The sequence below is a fragment of the Siphateles boraxobius genome, unplaced genomic scaffold (genome assembly GCF_051911475.1).
Source record: "Siphateles boraxobius isolate OS27281-9 unplaced genomic scaffold, OSU_SipBor_1 119, whole genome shotgun sequence".
NCBI lineage: Eukaryota > Metazoa > Chordata > Actinopteri > Cypriniformes > Leuciscidae > Siphateles > Siphateles boraxobius.
Window position 1 is genome coordinate 1,454,505 of NW_027508721.1, and position 20,885 is coordinate 1,475,389.

A 20,885-nucleotide genomic window follows, 5' to 3' on the forward strand; every position below is an offset into this window, starting at 1 on the left:
AAGAAACATTTATTATTATCAATGTTGAAAACAGTAATGCTGCTTAATATTTTTTGCTGAAACGGTGATATTCTTTTCAGGATTTATAATGAATAGGATGAACAGAAAGTTCAAAAGTACATCATTTGAAATAGATTTTTTTTTTGTCCAATTTTTTGTGACACTTTCTGAATAAAAGTATTTCTTAAAAAAATTCTTACTGATTCCAAACTTTTTGAACGGTTCATGTTAGTACACGATAAATTTATATGGTAACATACAATAACATTACATTTGACTAACATTAGTTAATGCTTCAGGTTTCATGAACTAACAATTAACATTTTTACAGCCTTTATTAATCTAGCTTAATGTGATTTAGAAATATATCATTGTTCATTTTTAATTCATGTTTGTTTACAATACATTAACCAATTAATAAATCTTGAAATGTTAAAAATGTATTAGTAGATGTAGAAATTATTAATAAATACCATAAAAGCATTATTTTATATTGATCATTTATTATAAATATTGCACCTGTGCCACTGGCTTCAACTTCCAACTTGAAAGCTTTGTCGAATTGAGGGGCAGAAAGTACAGGTGCACTACACAACAGAGTTTTCAATGCTTCAAAGGCAAACAGAAATTCAGGAGTCCATTCAAAAGAAATCACTTTTCGGAGTAAACCTGTGAGAGGATTACCCCCATCTGAAAAGTTTCTACAGAAGTTTCTATAGTAGCCTGTCATACAAATAATTTGAACTTTAGTGCTAAGTGTCAGGGTCCCCCTGACAGTCTTGTCTGTTTTGTCATAGTTTAATGTTTCCTTGTTTGTCTTGTGCCTGAGTACATGGCTCTATCTTTGTTTGTGTTGGCCATGTGCTCTTGTTCCGCCTTTCTTGTTACCATGGCCCCTTTTTAGTCCACGTCTAGTCCTCGTTTCACTAATTTTGCTAACCTGATCCTCATGTGCTCTGTTCCCTTTATATTGTGCCTCTTTCCATCATGTCTTTGCTGGTTCTATTTGTGTGCTTTGCAGTGTAATCCTGTTTGCCTGCCTGTGCTTATGGTTAAACATTGGTCTTGTTCTAGACGTGAATTTGATCGTTTCTAGCTATAGTGTATCCTTTTTTCCTTTCAGTCTTGTTCTAGTTAGTTTTTGCCCTTGTGCAGCCAAGTCTTTTGTTTTTTTCTCTTTTAGTTTTATTTCTACTCTAGATTATAATCTCCAGTATCTAGTTTATAGTTCCCTGTAAGTTTGTTCTTTTGCTTTATTTTTTGATCGCAAGTTCCAGTCATTTTATTCTTGCTTTTCTTTTGCTTCTCTAGTAATTGTTCTGTTTCAGGTTTTATTTGGCCATTTAATTACTCTCTTGTGCCTTGCCTGTTTGTCTTGTCTTTTTTATTGTAAGTCTTGTGTTTGTTCCTGCCCTGCCTTGTGTCCCGAGTTTTCCTAGCCACTGCCTGGCAACAAAGTCTGGATCTATTTCTGAGAGATCAAGCATCAAGTCTCGTTTTCCTACCTGGTCCTTCCCACTGTCGCGCCTGGTGCTGTCTTCTAGTCTGTTATCACCCAAGACTGGTCTCAGTGGTCATCCTTCCTGCCTGTCACCGTGTCATCTGCCCTGCCCTACTGGTTGAACTGTATTGCACATCTCACTCTCCTCGTTGTGCTTCGTCTACAGTCCTGTTAGTAAAACTTTCCCTCATGCTCATTCTGCATCTTGTTCCTCTCTCACTCTTGCACTACCGTGACACTAAGTGGCCGAACTTTGCCGTTTCCGACCTTCTTTTCTATATGGGTTACGGTTGCACAAGTGAATTCACATTTCGCCAAATTTAATGACAGATTGCCATCTTTCAAACGTGCAAAAACACTTTTGAGAAGTTGGACATGTTCATCCCAAGAATCTGAATAACAGACCAAATCATCCAGGTAAGCATCACAATTAGGAACATTAAGTAACACTCTTGACATTAAATGCTGTAAAGTCGCACCAGCATTCCGTAGTCCAAACGCCATCACCCTATATTGAAGGAATGCATCAGGAGTAGCAAAAGCAGAAATTCCAGAAGCCTTCTCAGTAAGTGGAACTTGCCAGTATCCTTTTAATACATCAAGTTTAGTGACAAATGTTTGAATTTCCAACACGGTCAACATAATCTTCAACACGAGGCAACAGGAATGAATCGGGTTTAGTCAATACATTGACTTTCCTATAATCTGTGCAGAATCTGGACGTACCATCGGACTTGGGGACTAACAAACACGGGGAACACCAGGGACTACTACTGGGAACTACTAAACCATGTTCTAACAGATACTGGGTTTCCTGTTTCATGAGATTTATTTTGACTGGATTAACCCTTTAAGCTTATTTCTTAACAGGGGCATGTGAGCCCCTGTTAAATGTGATAATGTGGTGGACAGATTTTTCAAGGTTTTAATTTGATATCCAGCATTAAAAAAAAGGAGTTCAAAATCTGATTGCTGACACTTTCATGTGTCCATCCTTAAAAACCTATGGTTTTTATTTTAAGGGTGGGGCTGTTATGTCTTAAGGCAGGAACACACCAAGCCGGCCGACTAAGTTTTCTCAGTGTGCACCGTCAGCTGAAATTGGTCCTTGGCGTCGGGCCGTCGGTGAGAGAGAGAACTCTGATTGGCTGTTCAGCTTAGTGAACGAGTCAGTGCACGAGAATAATAGCAAAACGGCGAGCAAAGAAGTCAAAACGGTACAGATAGAAGGCTGCTGTTATGTTACGTCATCTTACATGAGTGTTCCTTGGCAAATATTTAAATATTAACATGAGTGGAGTGGAATAAAGAAAGTATTTAACAGGATTGATATTCAAAACGGTAAGCACGCACTGCTTTGTTTATGGTTTGTGTAACGTTATCTGCAGCCTGCAGCGTCGGTTTCTCTTTTTGAATGTCGAATATAGATGAATATATCTGCAGAAATAGACAGTTGTCTCATTTATACGCAGGCGCAGAACGCGCATTCTAGCTAACAGTCAGCAGTAGTTCCCTATCAGGGTACTCGAGCTGCGTGACAACCCTTTGGGAACGCCCCTGCGTGAGTGCGTCATGAAGCACGTATGAAATCAGTCCAATCGCGAGACGGAACGTCATAGGCGGGTGACTTCATCGACCAGGAAACTATATAAGCACCCCAAAACACAAGCGCGTCAGCTTCTGAGTCTTCAGCAAACGCTCTGTGTGTGAATATATCAGTCTGTGTCTCAAAGTGTTTTTGTCTGTCCTTAGAAATTGCTAGGCAGGAGTTTTTCACATATAAAAAAACTATAAAGAGCCGATATATATATATAATATGGCGAGCGAACAGCAGTTCAGAAAGTGTGTTCATCCCTGCCCACGTTATATCACGGGTGGGGACACTCACGATCTGTGTGTTGTTTGTATGGGAGTGAAGCATGCCCAGTCAGCTCTCGAGGGAGCTGGTTGCGAGCATTGCGAGTGCATGTCAATGAAAACGCTCCGCTCCCACCGAGCCCTCTTCGAGGAGAGTGGTTCGGTGCGCGCTCCCCGCGGTTCGAGTCCCGCTGCTGCCAAGGCACAGCGGAGGCTTCAATCGTGGGGATCGCAAATGGATCTATCAGCGGGGATTGAGACGGGCTCTGCCTTATCTCAGCCTTTACCTGGTAGATCCAGTGCCTCAGATCCGGGTGTGGAAGCACGCGCTGCGGTTTCTTCCCCCCAGGCTGAGGCACCATCACTTCAATTATCCAGTTCTGAGGATCTGGATGTTGAAAGTATTGATGCAGCAGAGACTGGGGACTCGTCACTTCAGTCTCCTGCTAGTGAGGAGCTTATGGAGGTGCTCACTCGTGCTGTAGAAAAATTAAGCATCGAGTGGCTAGCTGATAGACAGGAATCTCGTTCAAGAAGTAAACTAGATGAAAGATTTCTGCCGTCTCGTGCTGCACCTCCACGCCGGTGACTTCCATTCTTTCCTGACCTCCACACCGAGGTGTCGAGGTCATGGAAAAGACCAGTGTCATCCAGAATATTTAGCCAGCAAACATCTGTTTATTCAAATATTTCTGGGGCTAAGAATTATGGTTATGGGGCGATAAGGCTGAAGAAACGCTAGCGAGCCATCTATCTCCAGATACGGCATCGTCATTTAAGACACTGGCATTGCCCACAAGGCCATTAAGAAATAACTCGGCTTTGGTGGGCAAAGCTTACTCGGCGGCAGGTCAAGCGGCAGCGTGCTTACATACTATGTCGATATTACAAGCATATCAAGCAGACCTATTAAAAGATATGAGTGAGGGGGATGAAATTAGTGCTGACGTAATTCGAGAATTACGTCAGGCAGCAGATCTATCTCTCCGTGCCACCAAGGAGACGGCCAAATCAGTGGGGCGTTCTATGGCAGCCATGGTGGCAACGGAGAGACACTTATGGTTGAATTTATCCAACATGAAAGAAAAGGAAAAATCTTTTCTCCTGGACGCCCCGCTTTCAACTGCTGGCCTCTTCGGTGACTCAGTGAATTCGGTCATCGAGAGGTTTCAGGAAGAGAAAAAGCAGGCGGCGGCGCTCCAGAAATTTCTCCCCCTCCGTGTTCATGTCTCCGGGGCTGCTGGGCGGGAGCAGCCCTGGCCGTCGAGTAGCTCCTCACACCGGCGCAACAGAAAAGGAGCGTCGCGTCTCGTGCTCCTCCCCAGCAAGACTGGGCCGAGGCGCGGCGCTCTCAGACGAGGTCTTCCAGGGACAAGGCCGATCTGAGGACGGTTATTGTCGCCAGGAAGGCTTCGTCGAAGAAGAAGCCCTGACGCCAGAAACTTCAGGGTACTGAGGGTGGTCCCCACCAAGAGAGAAAGGTGTTCGCTGCAGTACACAGCGCCCGTTCTCTCTCAGTGCCCTCAGGGGCCCGTTCTGCCAACCCCGCCTGCGTGCCAATGCGTAGACGGTCCCAGCGAGCGCTTTCCCGAGGGACGCTCGCCCGCTCTAAGGAGCGGTTTAGAGTGGTCAGACCAGTTGTTCCCTGCCGGTGCGCCGTTACAGGGCACTGTGTCTGCCACTCAAAATATTCCAGAGGCCAGTCTCGAGAGACTGGTACCCTTAGTAGATTTTTTGGCAGAGTGGAAAAGCCTTCCAAATGTATCTCATTGGGTCCTGCAGACTATCGAGAAGGGGTACGCGATTCAGTTCAGATCACGCCCGCCTCGCTTCAGAGGGGTTCTGCCCACAGTGGTGGGCCCCGAGCAGGCTCTGGTTATGGAACAGGAGGTGAAAACTCTCCTGCTGAAGGAGGCTATAGAACGAGTTCTTCCTCCCAGCAGAGAGTTGGGTTATTACAGCCGATATTACATCGTTCCAAAGAAGGATGGGGGGTTGCGTCCAATTTTAGATCTGCGCCTGTTAAATCGCTCAGTAGGGAAGCTCAAATTCAAAATGCTTACTCTCAAGCAGATCGTGTCTCAGATCAGGTCCGAGGACTGGTTTATCACGATAGATCTAAAGGACGCGTACTTCCACATTTCCATCCTTCCACAACACAGGAAGTTCCTGAGGTTCGCTTTCGGGGGCGAAGCGTACCAGTATCGGGTTCTTCAGTTCGGCCTAGCACTGTCTCCCCGAACTTTCACGAAATGTATGGATGCAGCTCTGGCTCCGCTGCGACTCCAGGGCATCCGCATTTTAAACTATATCGACGATTGGTTGATTCTGGCTCAATCGGAGCATCAGGCGATTCGGGATCGAGATGTCGTTCTCGCCCATATCAAAAAGTTGGGGTTGAGGCTCAACGCCAAGAAGAGTGTGCTTTCTCCAGTACAGAGGACCACTTTTCTGGGCGTGGTTTGGGATTCTACGACGATGCAGGCACGTCTGTCTCCTGCTCGTATAGCTTCGATTCTCTTAGCCGTCAAACAGGCAAAGCTAGGCCAGTCACTCACTGTAAAAGAATATCAGAGGATTCTGGGTCTGATGGCAGCAGCGTCCAACGTTATACCTTGCGGCCTGCTGTACATGAGACCACTGCAGTGGTGGCTCAGGACCAAGGGGTTCTCCCCGAGTGGAAACCCGCTCCGCAAGATCAGGGTCACGCGACGGTGTCTCCGTGCTCTGGCTATGTGGAAAGAACCTTGGTTCCTGTCCCTAGGTCCTGTGTTGGGGGTTCCGTGTCGTCGTGTAACACTAACGACGGACGCCTCTCTCACAGGCTGGGGGGCGATCATGAGTGGTCGCCCGGCCCAGGGTCTGTGGCAGGACCATCATCTTCATTGGCACATAAATTGTCTAGAAATGATGGCGGTGTTTCAGGCTCTGAAACACTTCCTCCCAGACCTGAGAGGTCACCATGTTCTTGTCCGGTCAGACAACACATCGGTGGTCTCTTATATAAACCATCAGGGGGGTCTGCGTTCGCGCCAGTTATACAAGCTGGCTCGCCAGATCCTTCTATGGTCCCAGGGGAAGCTTCTTTCACTGAGGGCGATTTATATCCCGGGGTATTTGAATCAGGGGGCAGAAATCCTGTCGAGGCAGGGGCTGAGGCCCGGGGAGTGGAGACTCCACCCCGAGGTGGTGGAGCTCCTATGGAAACATTTCGGTCGTGCCGAGGTAGACCTATTTGCATCCAGGGAAACATCACACTGCCAACTGTGGTTTTCCCTAAGTCCTCCAGCCCCTCTGGGGTTGGACACGATGGTACAGGAGTGGCCGAGGTCACGCCTGAACGCATTTCCCCCGATTGCTCTGCTCCCAGGAGTTCTGGAGAGGGTTCGCCGGGACGGGGTCAGTCTACTGTTGGTAGCCCCGTACTGGCCGGCCCGAGTTTGGTTTGCGGACCTAATTTCTCTCCTTGACAGCTCTCCTCTGGAGATTCCGATGAGGAGGGACCTTCTCTTTCAGGCGAGCGGGTCGATACTTCACCCCGCCCAGATCTATGGAGGTTGTGGGCTTGGCCTCTGAGGGGGCCCAGCTCATAGAATCTGGTCTCTCGACTGAGGTCGTGGAGACCATCCTCCACTCCAGAGCTCCGGCCACTAGGAAATTATGTGCCTTGAGGTGGAAAATGTTCAGCTCTTGGTGTGGAGAACACCAGCTAGACCCAGTTAACTGCCCGGTGGGTGCAGTGCTGGAATTCCTTTGGGAGCGTTTCTCCACAGGGTTATCCCACTCCACACTGAAGGTGTATGTGGCGGCCTTATCTGCTTACCACGTCCCTTTGAGTGGTGCTTCTCTCGGGAGACACCCACTTGTTACCCGTTTCCTTCGTGGCATTCTGAGGCTGAGGCCAGCAGTTCGCACGAGGGTGCCGACCTGGGACCTGGCGGTTGTTCTAGAACAGTGGTCACCAACCTTTTCAAGCTGAAGATCCCTGACCTCGGCCTTAATGAAAGGCAAGATCTACCTATTGAAGAATAGATAGAAAAAGACAAAAGAAAAGACTTCTCTCTGTTGACAAGTCCCCAAAAGTCACTGTCCCTTGATCTGGCTTTCAGCTCAATGTCATTTTGCAAATCAACCATCTCCATGTCAACTCCACTTGACAAAGAAAATACTTGCTGGAATTTGGCTGCAACCTGTTCTATATCAATGAGCATGAACGGGTTTGAAACAAACGCAGCAATACATTTCATTTCGTTTAACTCACCAAAACGCATATGGAACTCTGTTGCAACTTTTTCCAAGTAAGCACAGTATTTCTCAGGGTGAAAAACATCCTTGTCTTTAATGCTCTGTGACATTTTTTCCAGGTTGGGAAAGTGTGTTAGCCTCCCATTTTTAAGATGTGTGATCCAAACACAGAGCTTAGACTTAAAAGCATTTATGCGCTGATCATGTGGGGCAGGTTTCGGTCTTTTCCCTGGAGCTCGTTGTTGAGTGTATTCAGCTTTGCGGTCAAGTCTGTGAGGAACCCCAGGTCACACAGCCACGCATCATCTGACAGTTCCTTGTGCTCCTCGTTTCTTGCAGACAGAAATGTCTTTATTTCAGGCAGTAAGTCAACAAACCGCTGAAGCACTTTCCCGCGACTCAACCAGCGCACATCAGCATGAAGTAGTAGGTCTCCGTACGCGGCATCGAGCTCATCCAGTAACGCCTTGAATAAGCGACGCTGAAGTGCTTTTGCTCGTATCGAGTTTATTAGTTTGACCACCAATGACATTACGTGAGAGAAGTCCACAACTTCCCCTGCCAAGGCCTGCTGATGAATTACACAATGATAATTCTTGAAGTCGGGAAAATCAGGGTCATTACGGCACAGTGCTATAAAACCAAGGCGCACACCACGCATCGCCGGTGCTCCGTCGGTGGTAATTGCTACCAGTTTATGAATGGGGATATCATTTTCTCTTACATATTTTTTAAACTAATTGTAAATATCCTCACCTCGTGTTCTCTCCTTTAAGTGCAAAAGAGTGAGGAAGTCCTCTTTCGTTGTAAAATCCTGGAAAGCCATTCTAACAAAAACAACAAGCTGAGCTGCGTCCACTGCATCCAGAGATTCATCGAACTGCAGTGAAAAATATTCACAGAGTGACAGATCCTTTAACACCTGTCAATCCACGTCCTCTGACAGTGACTCGACCCTCCTTGTCACTGAATCAGGGCCGAGAGCAACAGCACGGAGTGAGGCTTTTATGTCGTCTTTGTTTTTGAAATCCTTGAAAATAGTCTCTGCAGTAATGGACATTGCTTCCTTGAATATTTCGCCATCCGTAAAAGGCTTTTTGTTTTTAGCCAGAAAGTGACTTACACGAAACGATGCTTCAGTCGCAGCCTTATTTTGATCAGAAGATTTTGTAAAAAGTGATTGCTGGGCCTTCAACTCAGATCTCAGCTCGTCAACTTTCCTTGCACGGATGGCGCTCTTTGGTGGGTAGCGATCTTTAAATTTCGGGTGGTTGGTATTGTGGTGACGCTCCAAATTAACTCTTTTACATAATGATTGTTTTTGGTGGCACAACATACATACACACTTATCTTTTACCAAGGTGAAAAGAAATTTCTGTTCCCATTCTGGATGAAAATGGTATGTTTTTGCCTTCTTTCGTGTAGCCTCCGGCATTCTAGTTTGACTGTTACCTCACGGCCACGGGCTATGACCATGGAGATCCATATTGACGTTTGCGACAGTTAACTTACTGGCGCTCTTCTCTTATCTGATTCGTCACTTCATTGAAAATAAATAAAGCAGTTGGATTAAAAAAAAAGATGCATGCAAAACGTAAAACTATTTTTTTCGGGAGCTACGGGCGCTCTTCTCTTGTCTGATTGGTCACTTCATTTAAAATAAATAAAGCAGTTGGATTAAAAAAATGTTGGATTTTTTTTCGGGAGCTACTGGGACAGTGATAAAGATCTACCAGTTGATCGCGATCGACAGGTTGGCGACCACTGTTCTAGAAGGTCTCTCTCTAGCACCGTTCGAGCCCATTAAAGAAGTTTTGGAGAAATTCCTCACTCTTAAAACTATCTTTCTTCTGGCTATATCTACATTAAAAAGAATAGGAGATATCCAAGCTCTGTCGGTCTCTCCCTCGTGCTTGGAATTTGCACCAGGCATGGTGAAGGCTTTCCTCCTCCCTAGGCCGGGATACGTTCCCAAGGTACCAACTAATGTGGTCAGGCCTATTGTACTGCAGGCTTTATGTCCTCCTCCATTTCTGACGTCGGACCAAGAGAAACTAAATCTGATTTGCCCTGTTAGGGTCCTAGATGCGTACGTATAAATGAAAGAGTGAACAGCTATTCGTTTGCTTTGGACCCCCTAAGAAGGGCTGTCCAGTATCTAAGCAGAGGTTGAGCAAGTGGGTGGTCGAGGCCATCTCACTTGCCTATGAGTCTGCCGGTCAGCCTTCTCCTTTGGCTGTCCGGGCTCATTCAACCAGGAGTATGGCTGCCTCTAAGGCTATCCTGTCAGGAGTATCAATCCAGGATGTTTGTGATGCGGCAGGCTGGTCCTCACCGCACACATTCGCGAAGTTTTATCATCTCGACTTCAGCTCCACTCCAGGGGCGCAGGTGCTTTCGTCCGAATGTGCGCTCTGACTTCACACGACGGATACTTGCTCGTATGGCGACGTTGGTATTAGCGTTCCCAAAGCGTTGTCACGCAGCTCGAGTTCCCTGACAGGGAACGTCTCTGGTTACGTATATAACACCAGTTCCCTGAAGGGAACGAGACGCTGCGTGTCTATGCCATACTCCCAGCATGCCCGTGAGCACTTGCTTCAGTCTTATCAGAAGCTGGCGCGCTTGTGTTTTGGGGTGCTTATATAGTTTCCTGGTCGATGACGTCACCCGCCTATGACGTTCCGTCTCTTTCCCTTCAGGGAACTAGGGTTACATAAGTAACCAGAGACGTTCTCTCGGTGTGTTCAAGTACAGCTTTTTACCCCGATGCGAGGCGACAACACAGTCGGCTTTCATCTGCGCTAGTTCGTCGGCGTCGGCTTGGTGTGTTCCTGCCTTTATGTCTTTTAGAAATGTGTGTTTGTTGCAGGAGAAGGTGTGGCCTGCACTCAAGCCAGCAGAGGTCCTGATTGGTCTAGTTTTGGTTCCGGTGGAAAGGACCACCCCAAACACTCTATGAAGGTCGAATGTGTGCCATTTGTTTTGCTCTGTCTTGGTTTTCTCTGTGATTGTGTGCACTTTGTAAAAATTTCTTTTGTTTATTCGAATTATAATTCTTAGTTTGCTGTTTTGAATTACTTTTGCTTTAATTTATATTTTGTAAATATTATTTGTAAATACCGAGTTTAACTCTCTGATGGTCTTCAAAATAAAGTCACAATCGTGGTCTTCAGGGTCTGTAGGACCCCAGACAACAACATTTAATTTTGTAACCGAACAATATATTTTTTTTTTAAATATAATTTTACTCGGTTCATTAATGTTTTTACTCAACATTTGTGCAGTTTTTGTAGAATTTATGATTTTTAAAAAATGTCTATAAATAAATAAAGAAATATTTAATTAAATAGGATTTTTACAAAAAAACAGCATTTTATGTTAAATAAACTTTATAAAAGACCCAGATTTCTAACTTTCATTCCTGGGGATACGATGGATAATTTTACAAGGTTTAATGTAAGATTTTTGCCCATTTTTTGGAAAATACATGTTAAAATTTGTAATAAATCACTTTAACCACTAGATGGCTATAGAGCTCCATTATATGCTATTTGCGTGTGTGTGTTTCCGCGCACATTTTCAATGCGTCTAAGTGTTACCAATTTATTTTTCTGGTGGTTCTGCATTTTAGATTATTTTATTTTACAAATGATAAGAGAACAGTTTTTATAGTCTGTATGTATTCCTGTATAAATGTATTCCTCTTTATGTGTGTGTTTGTGTGTGTATGTGCGCCTGTGGTGAGCATGATAATTTTGGATTGTGGATGTTTTTTGCATTGTTGGAAGTGTGCCACTTTATTTCTGTCATTTCTGTCTATGTGTTCTACGTTGTTTCTGATTTTGATGATGTTATTTTGTCTATTTTGATTGCGGGGTCCAATAGACCGCGAAGACCACGAGTGTGACTATTTTTGTCACGCCAACATAAAAACAGATATCATAAAAAAAAGAAATTTTTGTTGTAGATCTAGAAAGTGTTGAGAGCCGTAGAAAGTTTCAAACCATTTGGACAAAGATATTTTTTTTTTTTTAATTTGAGCAAAAGTCATTTGGGGTCCAATAGACCGCGAAGACCATCATATTAAAGGAAGTAGGGAGTGTGATGCCATTTCTTTTACATATATTGTTTGTTCTATGTTTTGGGTTAAGGGAGTAAGGGAATATTTGTTGTATTTTTTTTTAATGTGTTTTCTTTTAGGGAATTTTGAAGGTACTAATACTAGTTATTTTTGTTTGTTATTTTGGCCTTGTCCACTCCTGAATTTAATCCCTTTGTTTCTGGTTTTCACTATATTTTTGTTAATAAATTTATATTTGTTTTTACATTATCTTTGTGAGAGAGTGCACATTAATTTGTTACGGCTGGCCCAGAAGTAGCAAAAAGTTTTATTCAAAATGTTCAGATTTACTCTCAACGAGCCAATCAGACGGCAAATGCTGTACACACGTGTGTAAACCAAAACCATCATGTGAATAAGAGATGATGTCACACAAATCCTGTCAACAAATATCCTCCCCAGTTAAACCCTGGCAGCTAGAATGACCAAACTAAATTAGGTCAGTGGAAAAAAAAAACTTTCTCTTTGGCCTACTGACTGCTTAAGTGCAAATAATTAAAAACAACCAATGTTTACAAAATCGACGGCTGTAGGACACCACAATAGTCTATCATTTTGAAGTGGGAAATCTAAACTTTAGACTTTGCCTTAAACAACCAACAAATCTACCATGTTGAAGCTTGAAAAACAAAAGCCATTGTGAAAAGAGCTGGTGGTCAGATGTTAAGACACCACAGAACTGTTATGAAACAGATCACATTAGTATTATAACAGGTAAAGCAAATATGTAGCCCACCTGCAAATTGCTGTGCTGGTTGTTATGTTCTGAGTGGCAGTTGCCTGTTACATCTGCTCCTGTGTCCTGGGTGTCATTTTCCTGTCAATGACAATGTCATAATAAATCTCCCACTCAAAACTCTTGTTCCACTCAACTCTCTGCCTGGATACAATCACATATGCACTCTGCAGACTCTTAACTCCAATAAGAAACAGAAAAGACGTTTCCCCAGGACTAGCTAAACCAGATTACGGAACCACGGAACACATAAACACAAATGCACCTCTTGTTTTAGGAGGCTGGTGTTAGAATTCAAGAGACATTAATTATTGAAAGATTCCAGTAATCAGAGACTCATGAGCCACAGTGACTGAGACCAGGTTCACAAAAGAGAGACTAAAAACAAAGACCACCATCAGACTAAAGTAGATCTAGACTAATAATACCAGAGCTCAGATCATAAACAGTAAACTGACTTGGAATATAAACAAGATGACACAGGCAAAACTGTGATATCATTCTAAAACAAATGAGAAGATGTTCAGTACATAGAAAGCTTCTTCTGTGGGAACTTTGATAGCAGACAATTAAAGTTGGTTTTATGTGAGTTTAATTTCTTAAAGATCCAATGTCCAATAGTACATGAATGAATGAATGAATGAAGTCACTTCCAAGTCAACCAAATCACAAATTACCATTCATTCTATGGTGGAAGTGATGATAATGAAAATAACATAAGAATAAAAGGGCTGAATGCTTTATCTTGCGAATTTCATAGCTAGCATTTTTTGTATTATACATACACACAATTAAATAAAACTAAACATCTTCACACTAATTACAGCTTGATTGGAAACAAATAATAATAATAATTACTAATAAAATTACTAATAAGAATAAATAATACATATTTTATAAAAAATGATCTTTTAAATTTTTAATCTTAATAAAAATTATTTTAGTAAGAATATTTTACTTGATTTTTCATTACATACAAGTACAGTAACTTATCCTACACTGCCCAAGGTTGAGATTGATGCTGTCTGGCTTGTGATTGGAGATACTTACTAGTAAGGGTTTGGTAACTCCAATGCGTACAGTGCCCAAAGCAGTGCTTTTCAGGACATGAACGGCCTGAGCTAGACTTCCGTGGCTCAAGTCAGTCCCGTTTACAAACATCAACCGGTCGCCTGGCAACAAACGGCCATCTCTCTCTGCCAAACCGCCTGCTACAAGAGAGCGGATCACTATCACAGTATGCCCTGGGTTCATGGGGTCCTGAGAGAGTTTCAGAAAGTGACAGCGCAAGAGAGAAAGAGAAGAATAGTAATAAATTAGGAGACACTGCTGCCATGTTGTTGAAGGATTTCAAACCAACTGGGACTCTCCAAACCAAGAGATGTGGAGCTCAAACTCTGCTGCTCTCTTGTTATTGTTGTACTGGTATATAAACACACGCGCACGCACGCACGCACGCACGCACACACACGCACACGCACACGCACACGCACACGCACACGCACACGCACACGCACACGCACACACACACACACACACACACACACCTGGTAGTCTAGTATACTGAATCCCAGGCCAGAATCGTCTTTCTGCAGCTCATAGACTTGAATCTCATTCTCCCACATGGCCTTATGGGATAGCACAGGAGCCTCTGTCTTCCATTCATGAGTTCTCCCAAATGAGTTCTGCTCGGCCTGTGAGAAAAAGTGGACAAATCAGTATTATTTTGCAATGAAACGTGTGGAATCATGTTTGCTCATTTGAAAAAGGAAAATGGTATCAATTTATATTTAATTTATCTTTTTGTATACTAGATGTTTCTTGGGAATACTTGTTTCTGAGTGGTCGTTCAAGGCATTCTGCTTTCAGTAAGTATACTTTAATGGTGCTTTTTTTTTTAAAGCTCCAGCCTCTATTCATTGCAATTCCTCATAAAATACCCAGTAAATGTTTTCAGACTTCGTGTTCCACAGAAGAAAAGCTTTAAAAGAACTTTACATGTGCTTTAATAAGTGTCAAAAGATTATTAGAACATGATTTAAAACATACTTTAAAGCAAAACTTTTAATTTGACATTAAGTGCACATTTTAAAAGTGTACTTAAGTGTGTTAAGAAACATAGTCATGAAAGTTTACTCTCTTATATGGTCTTTAATCTACAAGAACAGTTTTTTGAAAATGTACCCTTAAGATTTGAAGTACACAATAAGTGCACTTTACAATTAAGCACACATTATTTTTCACAAGAGTAATAAGTTGCACAAGCATATACATTTTTCTTTTAAATATCATGATGCACAAACACACACAGCAAACCTTTTCATTAAATTCTGCAAGCAGCTCCTTGAGGGTGAGTTGTACATCATCACCATCATCATCGTCGTCTTCCTCACTGACTGTGGGTGGGATGAGACGACTGCAAACCACACAAACATTCACAGGAAGTTCCTTCAGCAAGCACACAACTTCCTTGTGTGTCTCACCAATCAGAGAGAACCCGTTCACCTACAGAAAGAACAAACACATCAACTCGCTTATTCTGCTGAACTGATCCTCTGGGCTTTTCTACTGACAGGAAGGGCTATTTTTAAGCAGCTGTGATGATTGATATTCATGTGCAGTCAGCATTGACTAAAGTGCTATGCATAAAAAACAGAATGCAGAAAGGAAGATGAGCACTTTTGGTTATTATGCATGCATGTGTTAGCAGGGTTTATGATAAGGGATTACAACAGCGTAATCTATAAACAACAGTATTATCTGTGTGTAATGCTTGTTTGACTTTGAAGTGTAACCAAATATACATTAGCTTACTTTTTCAGGTATATAAAAGATGTTTATTAATTATTATATTCCACACGAATTATAATCCACACGAATTAATTTCCACTGTTATGCTGATGACACTCAATTATATATCTCATCACGACCAGATGAAAACACTAACTTATCTAAATTGACAGAGTGTCTAAATGATATAAAATGCTGGATGACGTGTAATTTCCTGCTATTAAATTCAGATAAAACGGAGGTACTACTTATTGGTCCAAAAAACTACCCACAAAATCCCTTACAATACAACTTTAATTTAGAAGGATGTCCTGTTACTTTGTCCACTACAGTAAAAGACCTGGGTGTTATACTAGACCGCAACTTGACTTTCGAAAATCATATTTCATATATTACAAGAACAGCCTTTTTCCACCTTAGAAACATTGCTAAGCTACGCAACATGCTATCTGTTTCTGATGCAGAAAAGTTAGTTCATACTTTCATGACCTCGAGACTAGATTACTGTAATGCTTTATTAGCTGGCTGTCCTACATCCTCAATTAACAAGCTACAGTTAGTGCAAAATGCAGCTGCTAGAGTTCTTACTAGATCAAGAAAATATGATCATATAACACCTATTTTATCATCTCTACACTGGTTACCTATTAAGTTACGTATCAATTACAAAGTATTCCTACTGACCTATAAAGCCCTAAATGGTTTAGCTCCTGTGTATTTAACAGACCTTCTATCGCCATACAATCCATCGCGCTCTTTAAGATCACTCAATTCGAGGCTTCTGGTCATTCCTAGGATATCTAAGTCCACTAAAGGAGGGAGGGCGTTCTCGCATTTAGCTCCTAAACTCTGGAATAGCCTTCCTGATATTGTACGAGCCTCAGACTCGCTGTCCCAGTTTAAAACTAGATTAAAGACGCATCTCTTTAACCAAGCATTCACTTAATGCTTAACCTTTGATACTGCTGAATCGGTTCGAATGCATTAACATTATGAACATCAGCTATGCTAATTATTTCCCATCTGCCTTTCTGCTGTTATCTCGGGACGCTAGTCCCGAGGTAAATAGCGTTCGTCAGCTCCAGTTTGTATCCAGCCTCTCACGGAGACTTCAGATGCCCCAACGCCTGTGAAGAGACGACTCGACGCCTGTGAAGAGACGACTCAAAGCCGGCGATATGTTATGCCATAAATTAATACTTGATTAACTAACTGTATTTTTCTATGTACATTTCCGAAATGCAATTTCTGTAAAGCTGCTTTGAGACAATGTGTATTGTGAAAAGCGCTATACAAATAAATTTGAATTGAATTGAATTGAATTATATATATAAAAATATGTGAAATATACTACAACTATGTGGACATTCGCTTTTAAATTATAATATCAGGTGAACCTCTATCAGTTCGTCTCCAGGCCGTATGACTCCTGTCTGTCCCATCGGACCCTCTGGCAATATAGAGCAGATATAGTGATGACCTTCCTTAACCCCCAAACTCACACCAAGACCACCGCTCTCAATGAATTTCTGTACCTGGGCCACCTGCATACATACATGATACAATGTAAATACAGTATAAATACATGGATGGATGGATGGATGGATGGATGGATGGATGGATGGACGGAACACAAAACGGCATATACTAAATAAGCACACAATGAACATAAATATATGCGGAGACACACTCACAAATCTTAGCTGTGAAAAATAACTGTCAGCTAAACAGGAGAGAATACAAATGAGACGCACCATCACTTCATACTGAGGACCCAGTTTGCTTTGCCACTTCTCCTTCAGTGTTTTCTCCTCTTCGTCAGACAATTTGCAAACTGAAACAATAAATGTTTCACACAGCTAATAAATAAATGACAAGTTGACTGTGGAGAACAGACTACAAATTTCGAAAGACAATGCATGCAAACCAAAAAAAAAAAAACCTGTAAGGAACATTCTGGGCTTATTTATAGCTTGCAAAATGGCGTCGATTACCATTGACCAGACAGCAGGGAATAATAATAATAATAAAAAAAAAAATCTAAATAAATAAAATGCTAAAAATATAATGGTGCACAGTTAGGATATCACAATAAATATATGTTTTATCTTTTAAGGTTTAACTTTAGGTTTAACATGGACAAAAATTCTTTGTCAAATTCATACAATTAAACAACAGTATTTTGTAGTAAAAGCATTTATCAGTTACTTGGTAGAAACTATTAAAGACGCCTAGCTAAAATTATTCTTTTTTTTGTTGCAAGCAATGCTTAAATAGCAAATATTTCAGTATATTATAGTATATGTTTTACCAGTGTACTAACAAACCTGAGGTACGAGTATAAATGAGTGTTAATCAAATAGTCCATAGACATTCAAGTTTAAATAACCTATAATACACAATGTGTTCAGTTCTTACATGACGACCAGTGATTTCTCTTCATCTTGGACTCAAAATAACAGGCTTGCCTCGACTCAACTGAGCTCATAGAAAGAACAAACAGAAACAGAAGCTGTTATTAGAATCAAATAAGGGCAACAAAGTTACTGAGACTTCGCACAGAGAGTGAACAGACTTCACACAGAGAGTGAACAGAACTCATGAATCAAACACAGTGTGAATGAGTGTAAATAAACCGAAGTGACAAGAGTTTCACTTACAGCACTTTCTGTTGAAGTTGAGGTCCCGGCGTTCAGTATAGAAAACTTTCCCTAGGGCCAGAACGGGCTTTGGCTGAACTACACATGGAGGCAGTGGTGGGGGATCGAGACCCAGAGGGGTTAAGGGTCTCTGGGAGATTGTGGACATGGTGGGGGTTGTTTGCGTTTCAGATGGTGAGCCTTTTCTCAGAAGAGAGATCTCCACTTGTTGGCCAGTCATGTTCAGAATCTCCTCCGCTTTCTGTTTACTGCAGAACTGCCCATTCACCTGAAAACAAACACACACGCACACACACTTGAAGATTTGTCTTTCAATAAAAAAAAAGGTTGTCATATTTAGTTCCTTAGTTGTCCCTTAGTTGTCATATTTAAACCAAAAAAATGCAAAACCTGTGATTTGTTACTCATTAGTTAGTATTATTCACAGTTATTGTTGTCAAGTTATTGTTGTCTTTATCCCTCATGTTCTTTAACAAATCCTATTTTCATGTCAAATAAGTTCCACTGTCCTAATCAAAACCCAGACGATTAGACTATTATTACTGTAGCCTTGGGCAATATCCCTTATTTTCAGTTCGATCTGATATCAAGTACTATAAGGCCAATAATGCAGATATTGAAATGGAAAATATTTGCAACTTTTGAGGATAAAAAGTGTAATTATAGCCTTTTAACATTATATTTGACATCCATCCTTTCCTTTATCATTTAAGGGGTCTAAACTGCTTCTGTTTTTGTTTATCATTAACAACAATTATAGAACTGTTCAATCTTGTTATTTTCTTTCTCCAAAAACCCATTATAATATCACATTTTTATTATAGTTTCACATTTAGCTTCATCTTTAGTGTGAAATAGCTCAGATGATGTATGTGGAGCCATTTATCTTAACACACAGAAATGCTGAAAGACATAAGCAATCTTAAACAACCATTGGCTAACACTATTCATTTTTTCACTCCAAAGCATTGATTTTTATGCTAAATAACTCTAGCTACAACATCAATATTGAAAATATTGATACTTCAGGAATGATCTACCCATGCCTAAATGCTTTATCCCTCTGTTTTACCGCAAAGCAGGTATGTATTTTTCATAAATGTGACTAGTATAAATTCATTTAACATTGCTTGTGGTCAATTTGACTTTGGTAAAACACATCATGTATGTAGAAAAAATACAATTAATGAAATGACAATAAACAACTGACAGAAGTGTATTTCTACAGTATACTGTGCACCAGTCAGAGAATCTTATCATGTGAAAAGTCATTGAATTATTTATTATATAAGTTTCATATATGAGATCTTTAAAACCCTAAACCTAAGTAATGCAAAAAATGTTATCAAAGATGTTTGAAGTGTGTTATTGAGGCCAGTTCAAATTCTCTTTATAATAAGCTTTCATTAGAAAAGTCATGAAGTATTAATCTAACACCCTACTGTTAAAGGTATGGTAGGCAATTACAAGCGGTTAGCATTCGCATGTTAGCTTAGAAAACATGAGATCCCACCCTCCCTTCAAAGCACATAACATTACAAAAATAATGAATATAAACAACTTACAAAACTCTAAAGCAACTTGCGGTATGCAAATGCATACCATCGCACTCGGTATGATGGTATGATGCTATACCATAAGTCCTTAGACTTACACAGATGATATATGTACATGTTTTAATATTTAGACCACTTCTATTATTGATTGCTATCAGGGTGTAAAGAGAGTTCAACCTGTATAACAAAAAGTGTTTATAAAACAAATTGCCTTTCCTACCTTTAAGTATTACTTCAAGATAACAAAATGGCCTTAGAGTCTCTGAGACCCCAAACAGAATATGAGGGTTGGACTAATGACATGAACACAAATACAAACACAAAACAATTAACAATGTAATTAATCTTACATAGTGCCACCATTTAGCCTAAAAGCAAACACTACAATGCAAACATCACGTCACACAGTACCCCCCCATCCCCCCACCCCCCACCCCCCCCCCCCCCCCCCACACACACACACACACACACACACAAACACAAATTCAGCAACAACAGGATTAGTAACACAATTCGAAAAATGTATACAAAAAGTAAAAACATTGGTTAAAACCATTAGAACTACTGTACTTTGCATGCACAGACAAGGACATTAAAAATATCTAAAAAGATGTGAAAAATAAGATTTAATTTTGTAACTCACAGCAATGATGTGATCTCCATCCTGATTCACTGCACTTCCTTTCAGAAGGCTCTTTACTTCAAATCCACTGGCCTCTAAAAAACCCATTGTTCATTTAATGTTTAACATTCTTAGACTGAATGGGAAAATAATCTCTCATCTTACTGAAAGAAAACAGTATGAAATCATACCTTTGTACATGTTTTCCACAGATTTAGAGATGTTGATGCCCAAACCATTTTTGCTGTCATTGAATCTGACACTGAATTCTCTTTCCTTTTGCTCTGCTAAATCCTGTAGAAGGATAATGTTTAATTTATTATTGGCTCATCATCATCATTTTTATTAATTTGTATTTTTAAAGACATAATACAGTATAATACTTATAATTTTTTATGTGTGTTTTTTGTGAAACACAAGATAATTAAGGATTGTTACACAGCTCTTTTCCATACAATGACAGTTCAGAGTGACCTGACAAGCTTTAAAAAAAAAAGACAAAAAAGCACCATAAATGTGGTGAGGGAGGAAGAATGAACATTAAACGCGTTACGAAAGACATAAAGGTGAATAAATGAAAACAGAACTTATTTATTTTGGGTGAGCTCTTCTGTTAACATCAAAATTTACATATACCGGTATACCAAATTTAAAAAAACATCACTAAGGACGATTCATAAGCTATTTTCCTCATGGGGACCAAAAATGTCCACATAAGGATTTCAGATATTGGCATCTTTGTGGGGAAATTTTGTCCCCATAATGTAGGGTTTACCAGGACACACACACACACAC

At 41.1% G+C, this 20,885-nt stretch overlaps 1 protein-coding gene across 1 annotated transcript in view; it reads right to left on the reverse strand.

The window, feature by feature from the left end:
- Nucleotides 1-20,885, reverse strand: part of LOC143711855 (multiple PDZ domain protein) — a 62,706-nt gene that overhangs the window by 27,394 nt on the left and 14,427 nt on the right. Inside the window, 10 exon segments of the mRNA XM_077203938.1 lie at nucleotides 12,463-12,543; nucleotides 13,513-13,722; nucleotides 14,010-14,156; nucleotides 14,779-14,967; nucleotides 16,650-16,796; nucleotides 17,007-17,086; nucleotides 17,671-17,730; nucleotides 17,913-18,180; nucleotides 20,112-20,185; nucleotides 20,282-20,384. Coding sequence (XP_077060053.1) covers nucleotides 12,463-12,543; nucleotides 13,513-13,722; nucleotides 14,010-14,156; nucleotides 14,779-14,967; nucleotides 16,650-16,796; nucleotides 17,007-17,086; nucleotides 17,671-17,730; nucleotides 17,913-18,180; nucleotides 20,112-20,185; nucleotides 20,282-20,384 — 1,359 coding nt within the window.